At 43.2% G+C, this 24642-nt stretch overlaps 1 protein-coding gene across 10 annotated transcripts in view; it reads right to left on the reverse strand.

Moving 5' to 3' along the window:
* Positions 1 to 1634: 1634 nt before the first annotated feature.
* Positions 1635 to 24642, reverse strand: part of ANK1 (ankyrin 1) — a 183494-nt gene continuing 160486 nt past the window's right edge. For 7 of the 10 annotated variants that reach the window (XM_075272759.1, XM_075272754.1, XM_075272755.1 and 4 more), the window contains 7 exons: positions 18580 to 18888; positions 18422 to 18494; positions 17129 to 17300; positions 13902 to 13985; positions 10748 to 10900; positions 9518 to 9658; positions 1635 to 3014 (listed from right to left, as the gene is read on the reverse strand). In XM_075272759.1, coding sequence (XP_075128860.1) covers positions 9560 to 9658; positions 10748 to 10900; positions 13902 to 13985; positions 17129 to 17300; positions 18422 to 18494; positions 18580 to 18888 — 890 coding nt within the window. In that variant the 3' untranslated portion in view covers positions 1635 to 3014; positions 9518 to 9559. Of the gene's footprint in view, positions 3015 to 9517; positions 9659 to 10747; positions 10901 to 13901; positions 13986 to 16267; positions 16929 to 17128; positions 17301 to 18421; positions 18495 to 18579; positions 18889 to 24642 lie in introns of those variants that run through there. The other 3 variants (XM_075272756.1, XM_075272758.1, XM_075272760.1) reach the window with 3 other exon arrangements.

Here is a 24642-nt window from a genome sequence, read left to right on the forward strand (position 1 = left end):
ATCCCTGTACTGTGACATCACTGTGTGTATTCTCCCTGTACTGTGACATCACTGTGTGTATTCTCCCTGTACTGTGACATCACTGTGTGTATTCTTCCTGTACTGTGACATCACTGTGTGTATTCTCCCTGTACTGTGACATCACTGTGTATTCTCCCTGTACTGTGACATCACTGTGTGTATTATCCCTGTACTGTGACATCACTGTGTGTATTCTCCCTGTACTGTGACATCACTGTGTGTATTCTCCCTGTACTGTGACATCACTGTGTATTCTCCCTGTACTGTGACATCACTGTGTGTATTATCCTGTACTGTGACATCACTGTGTGTATTCTCCCTGTATTGTGACATCACTGTGTGTATTCTCCCTGTACTGTGACATCACTGTGTGTATTCTCCCTGTACTGTGACATCACTGTGTATTATCCCTGTACTGTGACATCACTGTGTGTATTATCCCTGTACTGTGACATCACTGTGTGTATTATCCCTGTACTGTGACATCACTGTGTATTATCTCTGTACTGTGACATCACTGTGTGTATTATCCCTGTACTGTGACATCACTGTGTGTATTATCCCTGTACTGTGACATCACTGTGTGTATTATCCCTGTACTGTGACATCACTGTGTGTATTATCCCTGTACTGTGACATCACTGTGTGTATTATCCTGTACTGTGACATCACTGTGTGTATTCTCCCTGTATTGTGACATCACTGTGTGTATTATCTGTATTGTAACATGAGTCATGCCTGTGTGTAAAAGAGGCTGAAATAATTGTACACTTTTAGGGAGCCTTTACACGATGTAACGCTGCGCTCATTCTGATCATAAAAACGAGTTCAGAAAAAGCGTAAAAAGCAGTTCCCATTGACTTGAATGGAAGCCGGCATACGTGTGCTCCCCATTGAAATCAATGGCAGGCTTTTTTTTCCTCTATGCTTTCAATGACATTTTACAGGCGTATTTTTACAAAAATACACGCGCGTTTACTCCGTGTGAAGGCTCTCTTAGGATGGGTTCACACAGAGTTTTTTGGTCAGGAATTTCAGGCGGAATAGAGTCCTATGTAATCCGTTAGCTTTTTTTTTCCGCTAGTGGAAAAAAGAACTGCTATGACCTTTCTTCTTGCGGATTCCTCCTGAAAAAACCAACAGGAGTCAATGGGAGGCGGAAAAATAGTGACACAGTTTTTGATGCGGTTTTTGCCAAAACGTGTGAACTTACCCTTAAGGTTCTGTACTTTCTGCTTAAGCAGGCGTCATCTCATTGCATGTCTTGTTTGTCACATGGAGCACAGATCTTAGTTTTAGAAAACTGCATACATTTTTACAGTCTTTTTCTGAGGTGCTCACAATCGTCTCTTCCTGTTGCTGTCTTCTATGTACATGCGGAGTCCATTTATGTATCTCCACTCAAAATCCCTTAATGGAAACCTCTACCAGCACATCTTCTTCTGTGTCGTCCTGTCCGACCACACTGTGACATGTAGTCATCCAGCATCTGGAGAACCTATACTTGTAGAATCCTCTACTGCAACCACATTGTTATACAAACTTAGCTCAACACCGCCACTGTGTGGTAATTCTTAGTATTACAATCAGGGCACAGACTGAATGACTCGTAATAAGATTATATTGCATAGTATTTATTCCCATATGAGCAGTTATTGTACAATCAGCTTCTTATGCATATCAGAAATTGCATCTAAAAAGAGCGCTGGAGAGGTTGTGAAGGTGAGTGCTTTGTCTCTCCGGAGCAGGGCTGGAGGGTCTGGACTTGGGATAACTGTAGTGGGGAGGGGGTCGCTTAAATCCTTAATATATAGAATTCTCCCCTCCCCCCCTAAAGCTGGAACCACATTCCTGAGTCAGGGGGGCAGTTTAATCCCTGCACCCCCCCTACCCCTAATGCATTGTATAAAGACACTGAGCATCTCTACGCACTTTCAGCCCCTGGTAATGAACATGCTGCACTGTATAATGAGAATGAGTATCTCTATACACTCCTAGCCCCTGGTAATAAACATGCGGCCCTGCAATGTAATGGATCTGGTTATATCTATACACCTCCGTCCCCCCGGTATAAACGTACTGCACTGTACAATAATGCAGACTACCTTTATATGCACTACCAGTAGCTTGAGAATAAGCATGCTGCACTGTATAATGGTGCCGAGTGCCCCTAAAAATGCCATAGCCACCTGAAAAAGAAGAACATGCCGCGCTGTATAATGGTACTGAGTATCTACATACACTTTTTGTAGCCCTCTTCGGGTGAAGACGCGCCCCTGCGGAACGATACCGAGTATCTCGAACGTGTAGCCCTTTCGCTTTCGGAGAGAATTTTTGAGCGCAAATTGCAACATGCAGGACCCTTTGCCTGGTCTGCCCGGTCAACGTTGTGCTGTGCCCCGTGGCCTGGAAGACAATCCTTACCCAGGCTGAGGGATATTCCTATTGCTGTTTGTCGACGGACAGACGAATATAATATAAAGTCGGGGGGGTTGGGGGGCTCCCTTAATGCTGCTGTAGAGTGTATAGACATACTCAGTACTGATATACATCTGAGACGCAAAGCATTTTGCAGCTGGGATAGGTGTAAAGGGAAAGCTTAAGTGTCACCCACTTTTTTTTTTTTCCAGTCTGATTCCGTAAATGCCCCCCCTGCTGGGGATAAATGGGATAAGGGGGTACAAGGAGGGGCAGGTGAATTTGAAAGGTGGGAAGAAGGGAGGGGGGCAACTCTTGTCTTCTTCCCCAATGTCATCTCATGCATATTACTTTGTAACATGCAGGGTGCAAATCTTCATGCCGTGAGCATACAGGGGGGTGAGCGTCTGCTTCGGACTTTGGAGGGGGAGGGACCCCTCAGTGATTTATTCTTCCGGGAGGGGAGATGTCTGCTAATAGATGAGCGAGGAGAAATTCGGTTCTGATTCGTAGTCTGTGGGGTGCAGTAAATGGCAGTCAGGTCGGCTTCAATAGCTTGTACTTGAGGTGTAATTCTGGGGAGAGACGGAAAAATAAAAGTGAATTCTTCCATTGCTGCCAATGATAACAGTCGCATGTATTCATATAATACCTGGAAAAGCTGGGTGTCATGCAATATGGCCGCCGCTGGGATGCTCATCCAGTTTTTTCATATTCCTGTTTAGCAAAAATATGACGTTATACACCCCTGGCCCCCGTATTACTGCATAACTGGGCCAATCTGCCATTCACCAGTCTGGTGACAACCCTTTGGATCCTGTAATGGTGGCCATATTGGTTGTCACACAGCTTTTCCAGAAAACAGTTGAAGAACCTGAGAGAATAGGACGTCTCGGGAAAACAGGGGTGGACTGATTATTTGGGCAGCGGCATGGTGCCTGAGAGACCATGGGTAGTGGAGGCCTGCGGCTCCTTTAAGATCATGCTTGCCAAAATGGTGCAGCAAAAGCTTGTGCCCTATGGGCACAGCCACTACGGTATGGTTATGTTACCTATTGGGCATCACCGTACCCTCTTTTTCATGATGTAGCGGTCATGCCTCCTTTTCATATGTGACAGGCGCCATTCATGTCACACAGAAGGGACATTTGTGCGGCATTTTACATATAGGGGTGTGCAACACCCCCAATGGGGTGAAGCTTTAACAAGAGGGGGGTGTGACGCCAAAGCATGCTGAGTCTCCTTGGCTAATATGACGCATATAGACAATAGACATTTATGACAAGACCGTTATGTATCCTGCTCACCCATTATCCTGCTGCTGGGAAAGCTGGGTGACGTCTCCTTTAAGTGCTGCGTTGTCGGCTCTATTGTTTGTTACCCAGCTTTTCCAGAATCAGATCTTAAGAAGAGGCTGAATAGTTAATGTGACTGAAGGATTATTATTTACTGGGGTTTTGTTCTCTTGCCTGTGTGTGACGAGTGATTAGTAAGCCGCCATCCCTGGGGTGGCGCAGGCTGGTACTTATATTTAGCTGGATGGGCCAGAATTAGAGCGGCCATTGTCTATGTGTAATAGCGGCGGTGACATGGAGCGGAAATGGCATTGTGTTCTCTATATAGTAATTAATCCCGTTCTGCCGCTCATGTCCTTATTCTGTCCAATCTCCTGTCCCAGACGTGTCCTTCATTGCCCTCTCTCTAGTACAATTGTAGTTGCAAATTAACCCCAGCCCGGCCTATTGCACGTGCCCGCCGTATTATACGCCATATATCGAACGTATTCTCGTCCTCATGCCCTATGAGACCCCAAAAGCGAACCAGAACGCGCACCGGGTTGTAGACGGTGTATGGAACTATATGATATGTGCCTACCCAGCACATACGGAAAGCAGATACCGCAAAATGCGGTGAGAAAGCAGCTTTAATGTCATTCCAAACTATACTGTAGAATGCTTAACTAGCCATGAGGCAAAATATTACCCTTTAGTGCACACATAATACTACAATACAGAGCATACATTATACCACAACATAGTGCTTAAATAGTACCACCATACATTACACAAATACTGCCAAACAGGACTCCAAAAATACAACTATACAGAGATTAAATTATATCTTAAAGGGATCCTATCATTTAAACTCAATTTTTTGTGACTATCACGTAGGAATAGCCCTAAGTAAGGCTATTCATCTCCTACCTTTAGATGTCTTCTCCGGGGCTGCCCTTCGGTATATAATCCAGTTTTCGTCTGTATGCAAATGAGTTCTCTCGCAGCACTGGGGGTGTCCCCAATGCTGCGAGAGAACTCTCCAGCACCGCCTCCATCTTCTTCAGCAACGGGTCTTCATTGCGTCTTCTTCCGGCGGTGGCTTAAAACTTCTAGGCCTTGAGCAGCTGACTGCGCATGCCCACCGGCCACAAAAAATGGCCGCTTACACAGTATTGTAAGCGGCCATTTTCTTGTGGCCAGTGGGCATGCGCAGTCGGCTTTGCCCTAGAAGTTTGAAGCCAATCCCTGGAAGAAGACGCGTGAAGAAGACGTTCCTGAAGAAGATCGAGGCGGCGATGAAGCGTTCTCTTGCAGCATTGGGGACGCCCCCAGTGCTGCGAGAGAACTCATTTGCATACAGACGAAAACTGGATTATATACCGAAGGGCGGGCCCGGAGAAGACATCTAAAGGTAGAAGATGAATAGTCTTTCTTAAGGCTATTTCTACGTGATAGTCACAAAAAATTGAGTTTAAATGATAGGATCCCTTTAAATTATACTGCCACACAATGCTCAAATAATACAATGATCTGACAATACAACCATACATTGCTAAAATATCACCAGCAGTGCTCAAATAGCACATTCATACAGTACTCAAATAAAACCATCACACCGTGCTCAAATGATACCGTCATTCAAGCAATGCCACCATACATACGTTATATTATTCTGCGACAGTGAACAAATAATACCACCATACAGCATTCAACTATCAGGCAGTGCTCAAATAATGCCATCAAACAGAACTCAAATAATTGAACCTCACAGTGCTCAAATACTACCAACATACAGTGCTCAAATACTACCACCATACAGTGCTCAAATACTACCAACATACAGTGCACAAATACTACCACCATACAGTGCTCAAATACTACCAACATACAGTGCACAAATACTACCACCATACAGTGCACAAATACTACCACCATACAGTGCACAAATACTACCAACATACAGTGCACAAATACTACCACCATACAGTGCACAAATACTACCAACATACAGTGCACAAATACTACCACCATACAGTGCACAAATACTACCACCATACAGTGCACAAATACTACCACCATAGAGAGCACAAATAATACCACCATACAGCGTTCAACTATCAGGCAGTGCTCAAATAATGCCACCAAACAGTACTCAAATAATACAACCTCACAGTGCTCAAATACTACCAACATACAGTTACCAAATATACAGTAAATTGATAACTTTTTGCCATCCTTGGCAATGTGTCCTCTGTGATAGCGCATGTGGTATTATTTACCATGCTACTCTAACTATTCCGGGTAGTTGTATTCTGCTATACGGTGTTACTGTACTGGTCGATGGCTTTGTACAGTATTAGTGGAATTCTCCAGTTGTTACCGTCTATGTCCTCAGGTGCACAACTATGCAGTATTGGAAGAGGACGCAGCCCCTGACACTCATCATATGTCTATATTTATCTTCCTGTCCCTGTCAGTGTCACATAGCATTGCACCCATGTGATGTGTGACTGGGGAGGGGGTAGACCGGGGATAGTCTTCTGATTGGATAGGACGGGGAGCAAAGGGCACATGTAGCTTATCAGAGGATAAATCACACCTCCAGGGGACACAGTGACAGAGACCAGGCTGTGTCCCGGGAGGTCCTAATATAACAGGGCACAAATATCTGTGTATATTTAGATCCCACGCCAACATGAAGGCAGGACGAGGAACATGAGCGATGGAACATGCAATATCTCCATCAGGTTATTAGCAGCGAAGGTCATCTATGACCACACCAGCAGCACCACTAGTAAAGGGACGGGTTCTTACAAAAACTCCTTTAAGATGCATTAACTGGCTGTGTCCATCTGTAGGGGCATCAGCCATATTGGTGCTAGCCCTTATCATATTTGGGCAAGGGCTAATATCAATGACTGCCTGGGGCTCCTTCAACTATATGTTGCATTGGCAGCAGGCAAGATTTCGAGGGTCTGACCAAAATTCTACTGGTTGCCCTTGATCTCCGCACTGCTGTTAGACTGGTAATCTACCAGTTCTAAGTGTGAAGATGGTCAAATTCATTAGATGATCATTGGCCAAACCAGTGGACCATCTATAGTGTATGGGGGAACCCAACTTTCCTCCAATGGACAGGTTGTGCGTTTTCAATTTTAACATGCCTGATCCTTTGCTGTTAAAGGGACTGTCCAGGATTTTTTTATTTTATTTAAGACCTATCCTAACACATGATTCAGTTGTTTGGGGACATGGCCAGTTCCCATGCTATACAGTGCACAGAGCCAGAAGCAGAGAGCTCAGTGCCTTGTATAGCAGGCAGGCGTTAATTCTGCTTAAATTAATGTCAATGGGAACTGAAATGCATTAACAGCGCCTGGGCACTATACAGGGTACAGAGGTATCTGCTTCTATATGCCACCCCTCGTCAGCCCCACCAATCGGATTGGTATGGCCTATCCTAAGGAAGAATAAAAACTAAATCCTAGACAACCCCTTTAAGTGGGATGAGCCACCATGGTGTCTGACAGCTGCCTATTCCTATAGAGAATACATGCACCCTTGGCCAAATCCATCCTCTGTGTCTACAATCCTCAGATCTCTACATTTAGCTTTAGGCATGACTAGAGAAGAAACCATCACTCGATTGCAATAAATTGTGTCCGTCAAGTGGAGTTTTGCACATTCCTAGGATGGTTGTGGCGGGATCACACTATAACAACTGTTGAGCCCGAGTGAAGCGGAGTTGGCCCTGGTTGAAGGGTAAACCCTACTAGCCCGGGCAATATGTTTATCCATATGAAACTCGGCGTCTATGCCTCCAATGATTCTGTAATGAGGTGATAATTTCTCTGTAAAGTCAGCGCTCTGAGCTCCGTCCTGCCTGTCCCACATTACAGAGGTGCCCTTCAGCAGTGGGACCCTGGGCAGCTGCCAAATTTGTCCTATTATTATAACAGACCTGTTGGAGCTTATTGGTCGCTCTTGATATTGATACCGCTCATATTTCTCTTCTCCTTAGAACATCCCCTATAGCTCGCATCTATCTCACATGCACATGACTGAATATTGCAATGGCTGCCCTCATTGTTCACGCTTTCTGCTCTCGCTTCTATTGTAAAGTGTCTACATGCTGGTGTAAAGCGGAATGCACAATATGGCACCAAACTGATATTCCAAGAATTTATTTCCAAATTGTCCTGCACAGCTGAGCCCGCCATACACTGACCCGCAGGCAGCTGCCAACTCTAAAATTAGATGTGCCATTGTGTTAGGCGTCATCATACCTAGTGCTTAGGGAAAACTTACAGTAGTTCACACATGGCAGTTTTGTGGTGGATGTTACCCACCTCATACACATCCTGCAAAATTTTTGTGCAAATCCTGCAAATTTTTGTAATATACTTTGAGGCTGGACAGGGAGTGTTTCAAGAAAATACCTTTAAGGTGCCCAGATAAGTTCACATTGCTAAATCTGTCCGCCATTCCTGCCATTGGCAGACGGATTTCTACTTCTGTTCACTTCAATGGGATGGTTGAGCAGAATCTGCCCAAAGATTGGACAGGGCGCTATCATCTGTCTCCCATTGACATGAATAGGAGGCAGATTTTTATGCAACAGATTCAGCCACAAAAAATCCGCTATATAAACTCACCCTGACAAGGAGCAACAGAAGTGGTGAAGCGGGACAAACAGCAACAGGAAGGAACAATGAGCAGGTCAGTTATTCCAGGGGTCAGTATATAGTGGGGTATATAGGATAGTGAAATAGGATTGGGATTGTGGGTGACTATGATATAGGATAGGATCAGGTATGGTGTCCCACCCATCCAGACAAAGGTCTCCATTGGGTATTAAGGGTGATATCCCAGTATATATGCCAAACATCATACAGTGGTACACAGAATGCCCATGGTCCCTATTATGGAGTCAATAGGGCTGCGCCAGCATATGGGTCGCATGCATAGTTATGTAACGCAATTGGTAATCCTATGAGAGACAAATAACAGACTTTACATGAATATTATACAGTAAAGTATTAGAAGAACAGAGAAGTTACAACAAAATGAGTGAAAGGACTATGTAAGCGTGGACGGCCAAGGGGGCAAGACAAGTAAGACCGGTGGATGTGACAAACCGAGGCAAAATATGTGTTTTATTAAATCTCAAAATGAATGAATTTATCATGAACTGATATTATAGGGGTCATGTGCTTTGTTAGAAGGGACAATAAGCTAATCCCTTTGCTAGGACCCCAGTGAATGGCTATGACCTGTAGAGAAACCTCAGTGTTAGTGTCCCTACATAACCTCCGCAGGGGAAATCCAGAATTACACAGAGTCCCAATAAATTGTTTTTACCCAGAAGTTTCATGTAAAGCTCTATGGCCCAAATGCAAAATTTGTACCAGACCTCCGCCAACCATGTGCCTTTGATAATACTGGTGTCTTCATACTTGGCAGAGGGGGTTTGGGCCTACTCAGGCACCAGGGTTTGGATGTCACAGCTACCTCTACAACCGTATTGCTACACCCATGATCATATCCCATGCCAATGTTTAATACTCTATATGGTATTGTTAGAATGAAGCTGGTACCAGTAGACTATTAATGGAGTCAGTAAAATATCAATTTTAGAAGGTAGAGGAACATATGGCAAATACAGTCATATCATATCGGGGTAAGTGACCACAGATCTAGGTTATGGCATTCACAGGGATGAAATAAGGTGACCCTAGTTAGTGTAGAGGTGCCATTGGTTAAGATGTTACCTGGGAATGTCCCTTATTGATATTTATTACCTGGGTGTTTCCCATTATTTTGGGTGTCCCAGTTTTGTGGTCTCACTGCTGCACCCGTTTGGTGCCGGCTCTTTTCACAATCTGTGCCCCTTTCCTCCCGTCTCCGACCTCTGATCTCAAAGAGTCAAACTCGTCCTCCGCCTGCCAGGGGCAGCCCGGGGTAGGGACATGAGGCCAGGGGGTGGACATTAAGGATAGGCATCACATGACACACGGGGACAACAGAGTTATACAAGGGACCAAAGACACAGAAGGTAAAAACAACAATGAAATGGGATAGAGAAAAATATAACAAATGAAATTTTTTTTAGAGACATGAACATTTCGTAGACAGAATAACAGAGACAAGAGACAGGAGAAAATCTTCCGCTCTGAACCATAATAGATGGAGTCCCAGTATAATCTCTGGAACAAGACCTGAGTCACATGCTCTACTAAACTCCAGAGCTGTATTCATAATTCTACTAGTTGTCATTGGAAACAGTCAACAAGCTTGTTGACAGACACACCCCTTACAGTATAACTTATGGGACGGCTATTACTGCATAGATCCTGGTACAAAGACTGATGAAGATCAGATAATCTGTAAAGTTGCAGAATTTTGCATGCAGCTCTGAAGTATAATACTTGCTATAACTCAGGTTCAGAACAAGATAAGTACTGAAAGCTAAAGGCAAAGTTACTCCACTTTATATATACATTCGCTTTTAGGCTCATTTGTGGGCGAGAATTGGTTTTGCCAGCTCTTATAAGGGTTGTCACCCATCCCGTATATCACATACACTAGTGCTGAATACTGCAAGTTAGGAGCAATAAGAGGGTTGTATTACCAAACTGATAGGCAGAACTATGATGTGGATATAGGGGTTGGCCCATGAGGTGATAGATTTATGATTGCTGGGGGTCCGACCACTGGATATGTGAGAATGGATTGGTAGTACATTTGCGTTACCACCACTCCATCCTTTTTATGGAACTAGTGGACATAGCTGAGAACCGCGCTCCTGAAGAAGTAAATGGAGCAGTGGTCAAGAAAAGAAGCAGTCTCAGCTTCTAAATTGGAATTGACCATTGGAAGCGTTTTCCCCCATTGTTCTGGGAAGAAACAGTCGGAGTACCACATACTAATCGCCATATACATAACTGGCCGATCCCATCAGGATCCGCAGGCCTGGATAACATGTAAAAGTGTTGAAGAAATGCAGAAGAAAAGATATAGGAAGCCCATACCTCTCGATGCAGTACTGCGTACTTCAGGTAATTGGGTGTCTCACTCTCAAGCTCTTCTGGCTCTTGCAATGTCCCTTCAATGATCAAGTCTTCATTGTCCCCCAAATCTGTGGACCCTGGTGGCCCCACCCTGCGCAGGACCTTCCGAACTGTCTGTAGGTGATATCAGAAATCAAGGTAACATCAATGGAAGGAAACACAATATTATCTCAAGACAGTCTGCTAATACCTAGAAACCGGATGGCAATAAATTTAGCATATATGTTATATGCATCCCGAATACGCTGGCCTTCGACATGAGATCTGATCGTAGTTTGCAGATCTCTCCAATCAAAAAATATCCAACATCAATCTTGGGTCTATATGGGGACAACCAAAGTTGTCATCCCCTGTCCTTGTGATCGCTGGGGTCCCACTGGTCCACCCACAGCAATCAGACATGTATTCCTTATCCTGTAGATATCCTATCTTTAGTAGGAAACCTCCTTAAAGCTAAGGCCCCACGGGGTAACCCGCAGCGATAAAGCGCTGCGGGAAAAACCACAGCGGGAACGCATCACGGTTCTTCCCACAGCATAAAGTTTGCTGAGTTTTCCTCCGCGGAGTTTCTGTTACACTCATATCTATGGGGAAACCGCCAGTGTTTCCGTAGGTATAATTGACATGCTGTGATTTCCAAAACGGCGGCAGTTTTGGAAATTGTGGTGTGTCCGCACTGCGGGTTTTGAATGGGTTCGCTAGAATCCCATCCACTTTGCACTTACTGTAAAACGCCACAATTTTTCCCACAGTGGAGATGTGCAGTTTTTCCGACTCGTGAGGGCCCGGCCCTAGGCAGAGGCTCCACATTGCGGAAACGCCTTTTTTTTTGTTGTTGCAGATTTTGCTGCAGTTTTTTGAGCCAAAGCCTGGAGTGGATTGAACAAAAGGGAGAAGTAAAAAACTTTCCATATATTTCCCATTCCCTTTGTAGCCATTCTTGGTCTTGGCTCAAAAAACTGCAACAAAATCTGCAACAAAAAAAGCTGCATTTCCTAAACGTGAGGCCTCAGTCTTAAGCCATTTGGACATTATAGAGGTGGGGTTCCACACTCCACCTGTAATGCATCTGCTTGTCCAACTCATCAGAAAGGCTGTCAGGTTCTACTATATCTTCTGCTCAGTAATGGGGGGTATGTGGCCCCACTATACCTGGCCACAAGAAATACACAGAGCAGATTTTCGGCTGTATTTTGAAAAGGTCTGTCTTATGAAACAGATAGAGAGAAAGTTCTCGGTTCATATTGATACTACTACTAATTCATAAATAAATAAATAAATACTGTATATACTCGAGTATAAGCCGACAGTTTTTGTGCTGAAAAAGCCCCCCTCGGCTTATACTCAAGTCAAGCAAAAAAAGAAAAATCTTTTTTTTTTTTTTTTTGGGGGGGGGGGGGGGGGGCGTCTATGACCAGCTGCAATAGTAATGTATAGAATCTCCCATAAATAGTGAAAAAAAAATCTTTTAAATAATATAATAAATGTTCTAAATCCCTCCTTTCCCTAGAATACATCTAAAAGTAGAAAATTAGGGCGAGTTCACACTCAGTTTACGGGCACGCATTCTGGCACGTATACAGATCCCATTCATTTCAATGTATCGTTACAGGTGTATAACACATGTAATTTTGCGTGCGTAATTTTGCGGCCGCAAAATTACATGCGTTATACGCCCATAACGATACATTGAAATGTATGTGATCTGTTTTGAGCACTCACATTCTGACACGTGTATACGTGCCAGAATGCGCGCCCGTAAACTCCGTGTGAACTGGCCCTTACTGTGAAACACATTAGGTATCCCTGTGTCTGACAGTGCCCGGTCTACTGAATATAGGGGATCTGCAGTGCTCCTCTTCCGTCGGGAAGGGGTTAATAGGAGCACTGCAGATCCCCTATAGTCAGCCAGGCTGAATTCCAAGTGGGGGAAAAAAAAACCCAGTCCTCAAGCTCAGGGAAGGGGCAGACAGACAACCAAAACACCCCCTCCCCTTCCCCAGCACCTACTGCACCCAAAAACTCCGACCATTTTAATTTTTGAAATTTTCCAGCAGCTGCTGCATTTCCCCCCACTCGGCTTATACTCGAGTCAATAAGTTTTCCCAGTTTTTTTGTGGTAAAATTAGGGGCCTCGGCTTATATTCGGGTCGGCTTATACTCAAGTATATATATTTATAACATTTTCAAGATAATATATATTATTACTTTAATAACATTAAAGAACATTATTAACTTTAATATTTTAATTGTATTTTATATTCATTTTTAAAATATTTTTTTTAAAAAGTAATTAAAAAAAATAACAAATAATATAAAGTATAATATTAATAGATAAGGAGCTGAGGGACTGTAATAATACAGACCAAGTGACTTTGTTATGTTTATGGGGGCCATCTATTTCTCTCCTAAAAGATGATGTTTGGGGGAAGGAAGAATAAGACACCATGCTTGGTCATTTGTTCTCATGGGATATAAGTCTCTACCCTCCAGCTCCACTGGAAACACATGCATGCTCGACCAAAGGCAAGGGTGCATGTGAATAGGGGCATCAGGAGGATGATGATATGATCTCACTAAGGCCCAGCTCACATCTGCGTTCCGGTTTCCATTCGGGAAATCTGCATAAAAAACAGTTACCTAAAGGAAACCGACGGACCCCATAGACTATAATGGGTCCGTGTGGTTTCTGCACAAAAAATGTAGAGAAAAAGGTGCTGCTTTCACGACTTTTCTCTGTGCATATTTTATGTGGGTAGAGGAATGGAACAGCCCAAACGCAGAAGTGAACTCAAAAAAATAAACCCTGATGGATGCTATTTCTATATATGTCAATAGGATCTGTAAGAATTTGTGGCAATCCATATAAAAATGGAGGTCCAATAGCTGTCATGGCTCTGATGAGAATAGAAGTCATGGCACTGGGGCAACACAGTGGCTCAGTGGTTAGCACTGCAGCCTTGCAGCGCTGGAGTCCTGGGTTTGAATCCTGCCTGGAAAAACATGTCATGGCCCTGATATACACATAAAAGTATAGTATAAGAAAGCTATCATAAAGACAAAAAATCCCAGCAATATAAAATCAGACTACAATGGACGCTTTCAGCACACTCACCTTCTTTGTTACTATGTTCCCTTGCTCATCTGTAAATTCTTCCTCTGTCACTTGCTCCCCAGGAATGTCAGGGACTTCATTCCCCTGGAATAGGTGAAAAAAATCCCATAACTATATAGAGCTGGCGGGAGATCGCTGTATTCTGTTATTTCTGCCATACTATTTTTAACTATTATTATCGCTGAGTGCATTTGCAGACATTTGTGATTACAAAGCCATATGGCCGAGTCCCATTATGTGAAACTCCAGTTTAATGGAGCCTGGCGAGATTGGTCTCTAAATAGCTCACGAGATCACGAGGGCTATTTACAGGTCAATGGGTAGTTAAAAATGGCTGCAAGGAGCTGGTTTATTCAGAGAGTGCCATCATTTTACAGGATGTCCCATTCACAAATATTCAAAGTGACTTCCAAGTCTGGAACAGATCTATTATATAAAGGATATACACAAGCATGTATACACACACTGGAGATTGCGTCCGGTACACTCATATACAGACCAGGGAACAGTCCTATTATATAAAGGATATACACAAGCATGTATACACACACTGGAGACTGCGTCCTATACACTCATATACAGACCGGAGAACAGTATAATATATATATATATACACTGGAGACTGCGTCCTATACACTCATATACAGAGCGGAGAAAAGTATAATATATATATACTGGAGACTGCGTATTATACACTCATATACAGACCGGGGAACAGTCCTATTATATAAAGGATATACACAAGCATGTATACACACACTGGAGACTGCGTCCTATACACTCATATACAGACCGGAGAACAGTATAATATATATATATATACACTGGAGACTGCGTCCTATACACTCATATACAGAGCGGAGAACAGTATAATATATATACACTGGAGACTGCGTATTATACACTCATATACAGAACGGAGAACAGACCTATTATATAAAGGATATACACAAGCATGTATACACACACTGGAGACTGCGTCCTATACACTCATATACAGAGCGGAGAACAGTATAATATATATACACTGGAGACTGCGTATTATACACTCATATACAGAACGGAGAACAGACCTATTATATAAAGGATATACACAAGCATGTATACACACACTGGAGACTGCGTCCTATACACTCATATACAGAGCGGAGAACAGTATAATATATATATATACACTGGAGACTGTGTCCTATACCCTGATATACAAACCGGAGAACAGACCTATTGTACTGTATAATATATGTACACTAGAGATTTGATAGGGATTTGATAGGATTAATTTTGATTTGATTTGATTTGAGACTGTGTCCTATATACTGATATACAGACCAGAGAACAGTCCTATTATATAATGTATATACACTAGAGACTGCGTCCTATATACTGATATACAGACCAGAGAACAATCCTATTATATAATATATATACACCAGAGACTGTGTCCTATATACTGATATACAGACCAGAGAACAGCCCTCGTATATAATATTTGTACTGGAGACTGTGTCCTATACACTGATATACAGACCAGAGAACAGTCCTATTATATAATATACATATATGCCAGAGATTACATCCTATACATTGATATACAGACTAGAGAACAGTTCTATTATAATATATATATATATACAGTCCGAAACTGCGTCCTATACACTGATATACATATCAGAGAATGATTCCATTATGTAATATATATACACCAGAGACTGCGTCCTATATACTGATATACAGATCAGAGAACAGTCCTATTATGTAATATATATACACTACAGACTGTGTCTTATACACTGATATACAGAACAGAGAACAGTCTTATTATATAATATATATACACTGGAGACTGCGTCCTATATACTGATATACAGACCAGAGAACTATCCTATTATATATATATATATATATATATATATATATATATATATATATATATACGCCGGAGATTGCGTCCTATATACTGATATACAGACCAGAGAACTATCTAATATATATATACACCAGAGACTGCGTCCTATATACAAATATACAGACCAGAGAACTGTCCTACTATGTAATATATATACACTGGAAACTGCGTCCTATACACTGATATACAGACCAGAGAACAGTCCTAGTGTAAATAATATATATATATACACACACTGGAGACTATTTTCTGGTCTGTATATCGGTATATAGGATGCAGTTTCTGATGTATATATACACTGGAGACAGTATATACATATACACACACACACACCAGTGTACACTGATATACTGCATCCAGTACACATATATATAATTTCTTATAGAATGGATATATAATAATTCTAATCTATAACAATCTATGATTCAGACACTTGTAAGAACACCCTACACCCATTTACCTTGACGATTACTCTCCGTCGTACCACCTTGGTGGTCAGAGTCTCCTCGTCGTCATCCACGCCTCCTTCTCCCAGTTCCCGGTCTAGCTCAGTATGCAGTCGACGCAATACAAACTTTGCAGCTCCACGTACAATATGCACCACATTTTGGCAGCTCACCACAAAAAATCCAATCAGGACTATGCAGACCCCCAATTGTGTCAGGAAACCCCACATTTCGTCTTAGCTAACACTTTCACCAAATAATGGGTTAAAAATATCCTTGTGTTAAAAAAAAAAGTGGGTGTAAAGCGCTATGTAGGTCTCACCCCCAGGTTAAAAAAGACGTATACATACTTATGCATGTGCAAAACATGCCCCAAAATAACCCAAGAACATAGACCCAATCCTATAAAATAATGGGATCAGTACATGTAAGGGAGGTATATAAATAACCCAGTCCTCTCCCCGGAATATCTAGGGATTGCAGGACGATGTCTGACTCTCATAAATCCCCAGATCAGCACTTCTATCAGACAGAATCCAAATGTCCGTCCTGAAATCTGCAGATGTTTTCCCCCGTTCAGGTCTGGGGGCTGGGGGGAAGCCCCATATGAAATCTTCAGGGTAGATGTCAGTCTGTGTGGATGTGAACGTCTCAGCTGTTTCATGGGAGGGCTTGAAATTGGACCTGGTGGGAAGTGAGGCGGAGGGACATATAATATCCCTCAAAATGGAAAGGGAGCTGGTAGAGGGACATATAACCTCCGAGCTGTACTGAAAGTCACCGCAAGTTTGACATTTCCACCGCTATCTCTGTACATGATGAAATACTGGATTTGATAAGATATAATCTATCACCCCATTCCCGAGGGTACCTACCTCTACCCGCCGGCTTGAGCTGTACAAGGTGCTCTGTTGTGTCACTCGTATCCTTGCGCTGCCCTTAAATGTTGGGTGAAGTTCTTCATAGGGTAAAGGAGCACCGTTGTCCTGGTGAGGGGATCGACGAGGAGAAGAGGGTGAGGGGGCATCTGTGCTCCATTCTAGTATCCTAGAGTGGGGAAGACAAATCTACTTATTACTGGGGTAACAGCTCGATAGTTATAGATGGTGCCACCTACTTAGGACAAATTATTTATCACACTTTGTAGACTTGCAGGAACCCTTACGGTAGTTCATCCAGGCTCTGGACATTATAGTAACTAGGGGAGCCTTAAAATTATCGGCATACATAGGCCACCATACCAGATTTATGTGACACTGGGCACCTAGCAGATCCAAGAGAGCAACCGCCATAGTAGAAGGCATACCCATAACAAATGTGGAGCCCAATAGATGAAGAAGCCACAGAAGACTGCAAGGACCTACTGTAAGGTAGTAGCATAGTTTGGTTTTGTTGGAGTAGTAGAGGGTATGGCGTACAAAGAAGCGAGGAAGGTTCATCGAAAAGGCCAACATGGTGCCAGGTTTTGCCACATGGGACACAAGGATCTGGGACTCATTTCCTTCTACATAACCTTTTGTCAAATCCCAACCCTTCCTTGCTATGAAAGGAGTTATTCAGTTCTTCAAAATATTGGACAAATAAGCAAGGGTCTCAATCTTAGTACCTTCACCGATCCACTGTTTGAAGTTTACCAGGCACAGGGTACGCCACCAATTTTAAAGAACTGGTTATCCCCTTTAATACAGTTCTGGGAAGAGGAGTCCTGCATCCATCTTATTTTCTGGGGTGGCCACATTCTGACATGGTTTGGTGACCTCAAAACATTTGCTCCTGATGTATAAATATGTCTACCATTCTCTGACTGACTACACTTGGCTTTAGCAGACAATACCAATGGGTAAATGTAGGCATTAATGGCTGATACGTCTAGCAAACATTTAGATGCTCAACCCATGAACTGATCCACTCTGAGATCCATTGGGCCCTGTTGTCTGTGTATGGTTTGTGGTCGTCTTCTATCGACCTTGAATTTGTGGTCGCCATGCATGGACATATGGGATGAAGTTCTGAGTAGAGCAAGTCCAATATTTTTGGCGCTCACATACAGAACTTCACTTTGAGAGATGAGATTACTGAAATGGGATGAGGGCAATGGACATATTTACATGGTTATTCCTCCTCTAGCTCCTTATGTGGTGGAGGTCATACTAAACTAGAAGACTTACCTCTCTACTTTACCACCTGTCACTCTGCACGCTGTGGGGGTCTCAGTAATCCTGGCTTGGACCCGCTCTGGTCCTGCAATGAGACACATGATTGTTTAGGTATTGGCCATCCCCTCTCTCTGTTTGGCTTTCTCCCACCACAATCTTTAACCTCTGACCTCCAGCTTCAGTATCCTCCTCATCCAGATCAGGGGAGCCCGAAGATGGACGTGGTGGGGCATCCCACTCATCCTCAGCTTTGCTGCAATCCAGAGATGAGTCTTCAGGAGCCACGAGGGACGGGGACAGGCCAGAGGCCCAAAGAGGAAGATCAGGCAAATCAAGCACCCCGTCTGGCTCGGCTGTCGCCATGGGTACTCCATCCAAAATGGAAGCTTCACTCCAGTACGGCTCCAGTCGCAATGGGGAGGGTAGGGAGTAGTTGAGAGAGGCCGGGGAAAGCAGCTCATCCTGCGTCAAGGGGTTACCTATGGGAGGGGAGGATGGGGAAGGGGATGTCACACGCACTCACTCAAAATACAAGTAGATACAACTATATCCCACTTTCCTACCCCATCTACGGTGTAATCTTTGCAGTTGAATGACTTCCTACTAAGATCTAAAGAGCACTAGTCCCAAAAATAAAAACAATCACCTGTCAACGTAAGTTGGACAAGACGTCTTCTGTCAATTCAGCCAATCTGTAGAACACTAGATGGCAACCTACTTGGCCGCCATTGCAGGTTCTCACCCAGCATCAATAGTAGGTAGACTATATAGAAGAATGAGGCCTATGTTGTTTTTGGGGGCAATTTTTTAATTTTAAGGGGCATGCTCTTTAATATTGCAAATATATCAGATGAGCGAGGACACAAGTAGGATGAATCAATAGAAGTTTAGAGCATAAAACTATAAAACAAAAAGTAAATTTCCTCTGTAATATAAACCGTATTTTCATCAACAATTTTTGGATGCCGTGGCTATGCAAATATGTTAAAGGAGGTGTTAATAGGCTGATTTCAGGATGCATTGGTGTTGGGACCCCCAGCAATCAGCTATGGTGAGACCAAGTGCTCAGTTTCCCTATACTGCCTCCGCAGGGAGAAAGAAGTATTGCACAGTTCTTAATGAGATCAGTGGTCTGTGTGTGAAATGAGTGGATCTGCAGGGTCCTCAACTATACTAATAAACAAATGCACTATATTACATGTGTGAAATTTAGTAGGTGGACTGATATTTTAATACAAAAAATATAAATGAAAAAATTATATATGCTCGCTTTGCTTGGACAAGAGTGTATGGGGGGATTTTTCAAGACCAGCCCTTAGTATGCGGGTTTTGAAAATACCCACGATGCCAGAGTGTATGAAATGTACACCTCCTTATAAATCAGGTGCACCCTCTGGAAGGGAGGTGCACCTATGCAGAAATCTACACAATCCGGTACCTGGCATGGATTTCAGTCATTATTCATGCCAGTAAACTGTCATAAATCTGACGCTCAGATGAGTTGAATACACTGTACTCCCTTCTTCGCCACTCTGCTCGTGTGCTTCGGCCCCAGGAGCTGTAGGCACAATTTGATGATGTCACTCACATTGCACCTGCAGTTCCCTGAAGACTTCGGGAGCAGAGCCTTCAGAGAAGGGAATGGGGCTAGGTCAGGATTAGGTTTTTATGTTTGTTTATTACCGGGTAGGGTGGGAACATTAAACTGTGAGGGCAGATGAAAGGAGACATTAAACTGTGGGGGCAGATGAAGGGATACATTAAACTGTGAGGGCAGATGAAGGGAGACATTAAACTGTGGGGGCAGATGAAGGGAGACATTAAACTGTGAGGGCAGATGAAGGGAGACATTAAACTGTGAGGGCAGATGAAGGGAGACATTAAACTGTGAGGGCAGATGAAGGGAGACATTAAACTGTGAGGGCAGATGAAGGGAGACATTAAACTGTGAGGGCAGATGAAGGGCGACATTAAACTGTGGGGGTGGCTGAAGGGGGACATTAAACTGGGGTAGGTGGAAGGAAACATTAAATGATGGAGGTGGCTGGAGGGAGACATGGGGCATTTTACTCTGTGGGGGCACAAAGAAAAATTAGGCTAAATTTGCCATAATGTACCAAAAATTCCGTTCCTCTTTCTGTCCTTTGAAAGTGGGGGGCTATGCCGTAGATATGTCCCTGTCCCATGGCAACCAGAATGAAAATATCAATCGCTTATGCTAGGTTCACACTAATTTCAGCCTATCCAATATTCTGGTCCATCAAAGGATAGGCGGATACGGAGCCTGACGAACCCCATTTACTATCATGGGACCTGGTGGGTATCCGTTCTTTTATACTGAAACTCAGACTTGCATGTCAACGTACACAGCGATGGTGTCTCCAAACAGAGACACCGACACAGATGTGAACATTGCCTTACATCGCCGGCTGCATTCAATGCAAAATAGAAATAAGGTTTATATTACAAAGTAGCTACTTTTTTTATTTTATGACATTTTGAGCCACTTTAATGAATCTGCCGTCTTTATTGTCATGAATATTGACATAGCCACGTAGGTGAATGGTACAGTACTCAGACGGGGCCATAGTGTTGTTGCAAATAACATGACGGAGGACTACGCTAGGGGTAGCCGCTTACAGTGAGATATATTAGGGTCAGCTCCCTATATAGAGTGTATGATACTGGATGTGCGGGCTGTGAAGCTCCTTGTCACCACACTGTTACTCAGCTGTTTGAGCCATCAACGGTGACAGCCACCCTGCCACGTGTCACACCCTGTCTGCTGTTTTTAGAAACATGAGACCCCCCTCCCCTCCCTTAGAACTGGGAGGGAGAATCCCACCATCTTCTGCCTGTTCTGATGAACATTATATGTATTCATTAAAATCACATCTCTTACCATAGACACATAACCTCTATATAACCAGCAGGGTGTTAAAAACGTAGCTGGCACAACAGCAGGGCATCCACTTCATCATGCCAAAGCTTGACATGTCACACAATATATGTACCGGCTGACATCACACCACAAGTACACCACAACACGCACTGACACGCATGCAAACACAGATATACAGAACACAGGGGCCCCACCAGGAGGACGGAAACTGATCTCTATGTGCTTGTGTTGAACTTGGGATCATATATAGAAATGGACATTCTGCAACCCTTAGTGTTCACACCTGCAATGTTTAATGACAGACGGCAAAGGATCCCAAAGGACCCCATTGACTATAAAGGGGTATCCATCATTTTTTTTCTTGACATTGCTGGATGAAAAGGTCAGGCTTGACAGAATTTTTCATCTGCAATTCAGATGGACTGGATGGATTCTGACACATATGCAGAATATTGGGTTACTTAGAGGAACCTAGATGACAACCAATGTGGACAACATTACAACTCATACGGGGTTGTCAGGCAGACTACCCAGACTCCTACATTCACCGAGTTCAATGATTGGGGAAGTACTTTGACCACCAGCCATAATGGTTGCCACCTAGCTTTCTCAAAAGCGGACAGCTCGAGAACTAAGGCTATATTCACTTGACAGTGATTAATGGCCATGTGACGTCCATTTTTTTTAACAAGTGTCACTGTCAGTGAATGGGGGCTATTCACATGACTTGTTATGTACTGTTGTAAATATAGGTCATGTCTTATTTTTGGCTGTTTTCGCGGATCCCTCCATACACTGGGTGCCCATCAGGTGCAAGACAGGTGTGAAAAATGGACATTTTTCAGAGCTGTTTCGCACCTCCTTTGAGTGCCTCTAGGGTCATGAAGTGGACAACCAATAGTTTGGGATTTAAGATGAACGAAGCATTAGGCCTTATTCACATGACAGTGCCGGCCCCGTTTCAAGTTCACCGATAAGACTTATCCACACACCAATATCGGCCATTTTTGTACACATATCAATGGGTCTATCCATTTGTGAAAAACGGGTCATCAAAGTATGACCATGTGAATAGAGACATTGAAATCAAATTGTCCTCAAAATGGCTGCGTGATGGACGTTGCAAAATTGGTCTTCACATCGTCATTTTTCAATGTTGCGTGAATAAGGCCTTAGACTAACCTATAGCATAAGCTAAAGCTCCAGATCGCCAACGCAAAATCAATGTGTAACAGGGCGTCCTATGTACTATATAATACTAGTAAAGGTACCTTGGGACCCCCTCAGGGGACAGAGATTGGATACGACTGCTACTTCTGCAACCCCTATAGCTAGTGGTCAAAATAGAGCCCCGACTCACTAATAAAATATATGACTTAAAATATAAGTAGAAATCTAAAAATAAGGACAATAACTTGAAGTTTATAGTGGTTTAATATAATAAAACATATATAGGGGTTGTACTGGATTAGAAAAACATGGCAGCTTTCTTACCAGAAAGAGCTCCACACGTGTCCACCGGTGGTGTTTTTGCATTGAAGCTCATAGAAGTCAACGGAGCCGATTTGCAATACCACATATCACCTGTGGACAGTTGTGGCGCTGTTTTTCGGAAAAAGCAGTTTTGATTTTCTGATCCTGAATTATGTACATGGAACATGCTTAATATATTGATTTACAGTAGGTGAACTAGAGTATGTGGCCACAGAAATACATACATCCCTCAGGTTTAGGGTGGGATTGAGGATGGAGGGGCACCTGGTCCTGACTGAAAGAGGAAGAACAGAAGCATGAGGAGGTCAGAGGTGAACGAAGAGGCTCAGAAAAGAAGTGAGAGAAAGGAGAGAGAAGGGTGAGACGTACACACATAGACTAGCCCCACAATATTTCACCAAGGGTAGGGATGGGTGAGAAGATGGGACAGATATGGATCATACCAATTATGGGTTACACAAGGAGGCATGTGCAAGTGAAGACAAGAATTGTGTAGCCCCCTCTGAATACAGGTTAGTGCTGATGGCATGCGTTTAGTGCAGATGGCCAACATGTTAGATGAAGAAGTGTTCTTAAAGGGTCTTCTGGGACTTTGATATGGATAGGCCATCAACGTTAGATCTTTGCGGGTCTGACTCCTGATACACCCACCACATACCGGACTTTATGGTTTACCAGGCATGGTGATGTAAATTTGGTAGCGCTTGGTACTCTACAAAACGTATGGATGGTACTGTGCCTGGACTACATCAGAAGACCTACAGCCAGGAGTGAGACCCCCAATGACCTGGGACTGATGACCCATCCCATGGATAGTCCATCAAGATCAAAGTCCTGCAAAACCACTTTAATATCCTATAATACATTGTGATAAATCACAATGGGATTTAAGCTTCATAGTCATGCCTGTCCTGGCTCATTCCATGAAACCTCTACTTTTACTGTGTGTAGGTACTGCATAAACCGCACTACTGTGCAAAAGTTTTAGACAGATGTGCAAAGTAATGCTGGGCTCACATCAGCGCTCGGTGACCATTACGTCCCCTATTCCACTTGAAAAATGAGGAGAGAAAAGTTCTGCAAGTCCCCAAGTAGACCCGAAGAACGGAAACGCAAGCACAGGTGTGAACCTAGTGTAAGAACGCTTTCAGAAATAGAAGGGTTAATAGTTTAGTTTGACCAATGAACAGAATGAAGTAAAGAGAAACGTAAATCCCATCAATATTTGGGGTGACCTTAGCCCTTTGGAGGAGGAGTCCTCAAAGTGATGACATGTCCCCCACCAATATAACATCCAGTCTGTCTTGGATTACATGAAGAGAGAGAAGGTTTGGCGCAAGCCTATATCAACAGAAGATTTGTACTTAGTTCTCCAAGATGGCGGCAAAAAGAACCTCCGTGTTGAGTCCTGCCAAAAACTGTCTGCAAGTACCGAGAAGAACTGATGGAAGGTAAAGGGCAAAGGTCACACCAAATATTGATGGGATTTACATTTCGATCTTTTTGATTAATTCAATTGTGTCAAGTTGACCCTTCTATTTCTGAAAGCAATCTTGCTTTGCCGCCTTCCCCATGACTATAACTTTTGCACAGTACTGTAAATCCAACTTGCATTACAGTTTCTTTCATTGCTTTTTATAGCACATACCGTACGTATAGATACCTATAAAGGAGGCTTCTGCCATATGTACCTGGTGGGAATTGACTGATCTATGACTATCTATAAAGGGTCTATAAGGCTCTTTTAGTGAGTGGTGGTCAACCTAACACAAAGGTCCCTGACATTTTGTACATTGTGAGTCACATTCAACTTGGATTGGAGGTTGGAAGCCATAGA

This window comes from Leptodactylus fuscus, chromosome 5, assembly GCF_031893055.1.
Source record: "Leptodactylus fuscus isolate aLepFus1 chromosome 5, aLepFus1.hap2, whole genome shotgun sequence".
In the NCBI taxonomy this organism is placed as follows: Eukaryota; Metazoa; Chordata; class Amphibia; order Anura; family Leptodactylidae; genus Leptodactylus; species Leptodactylus fuscus.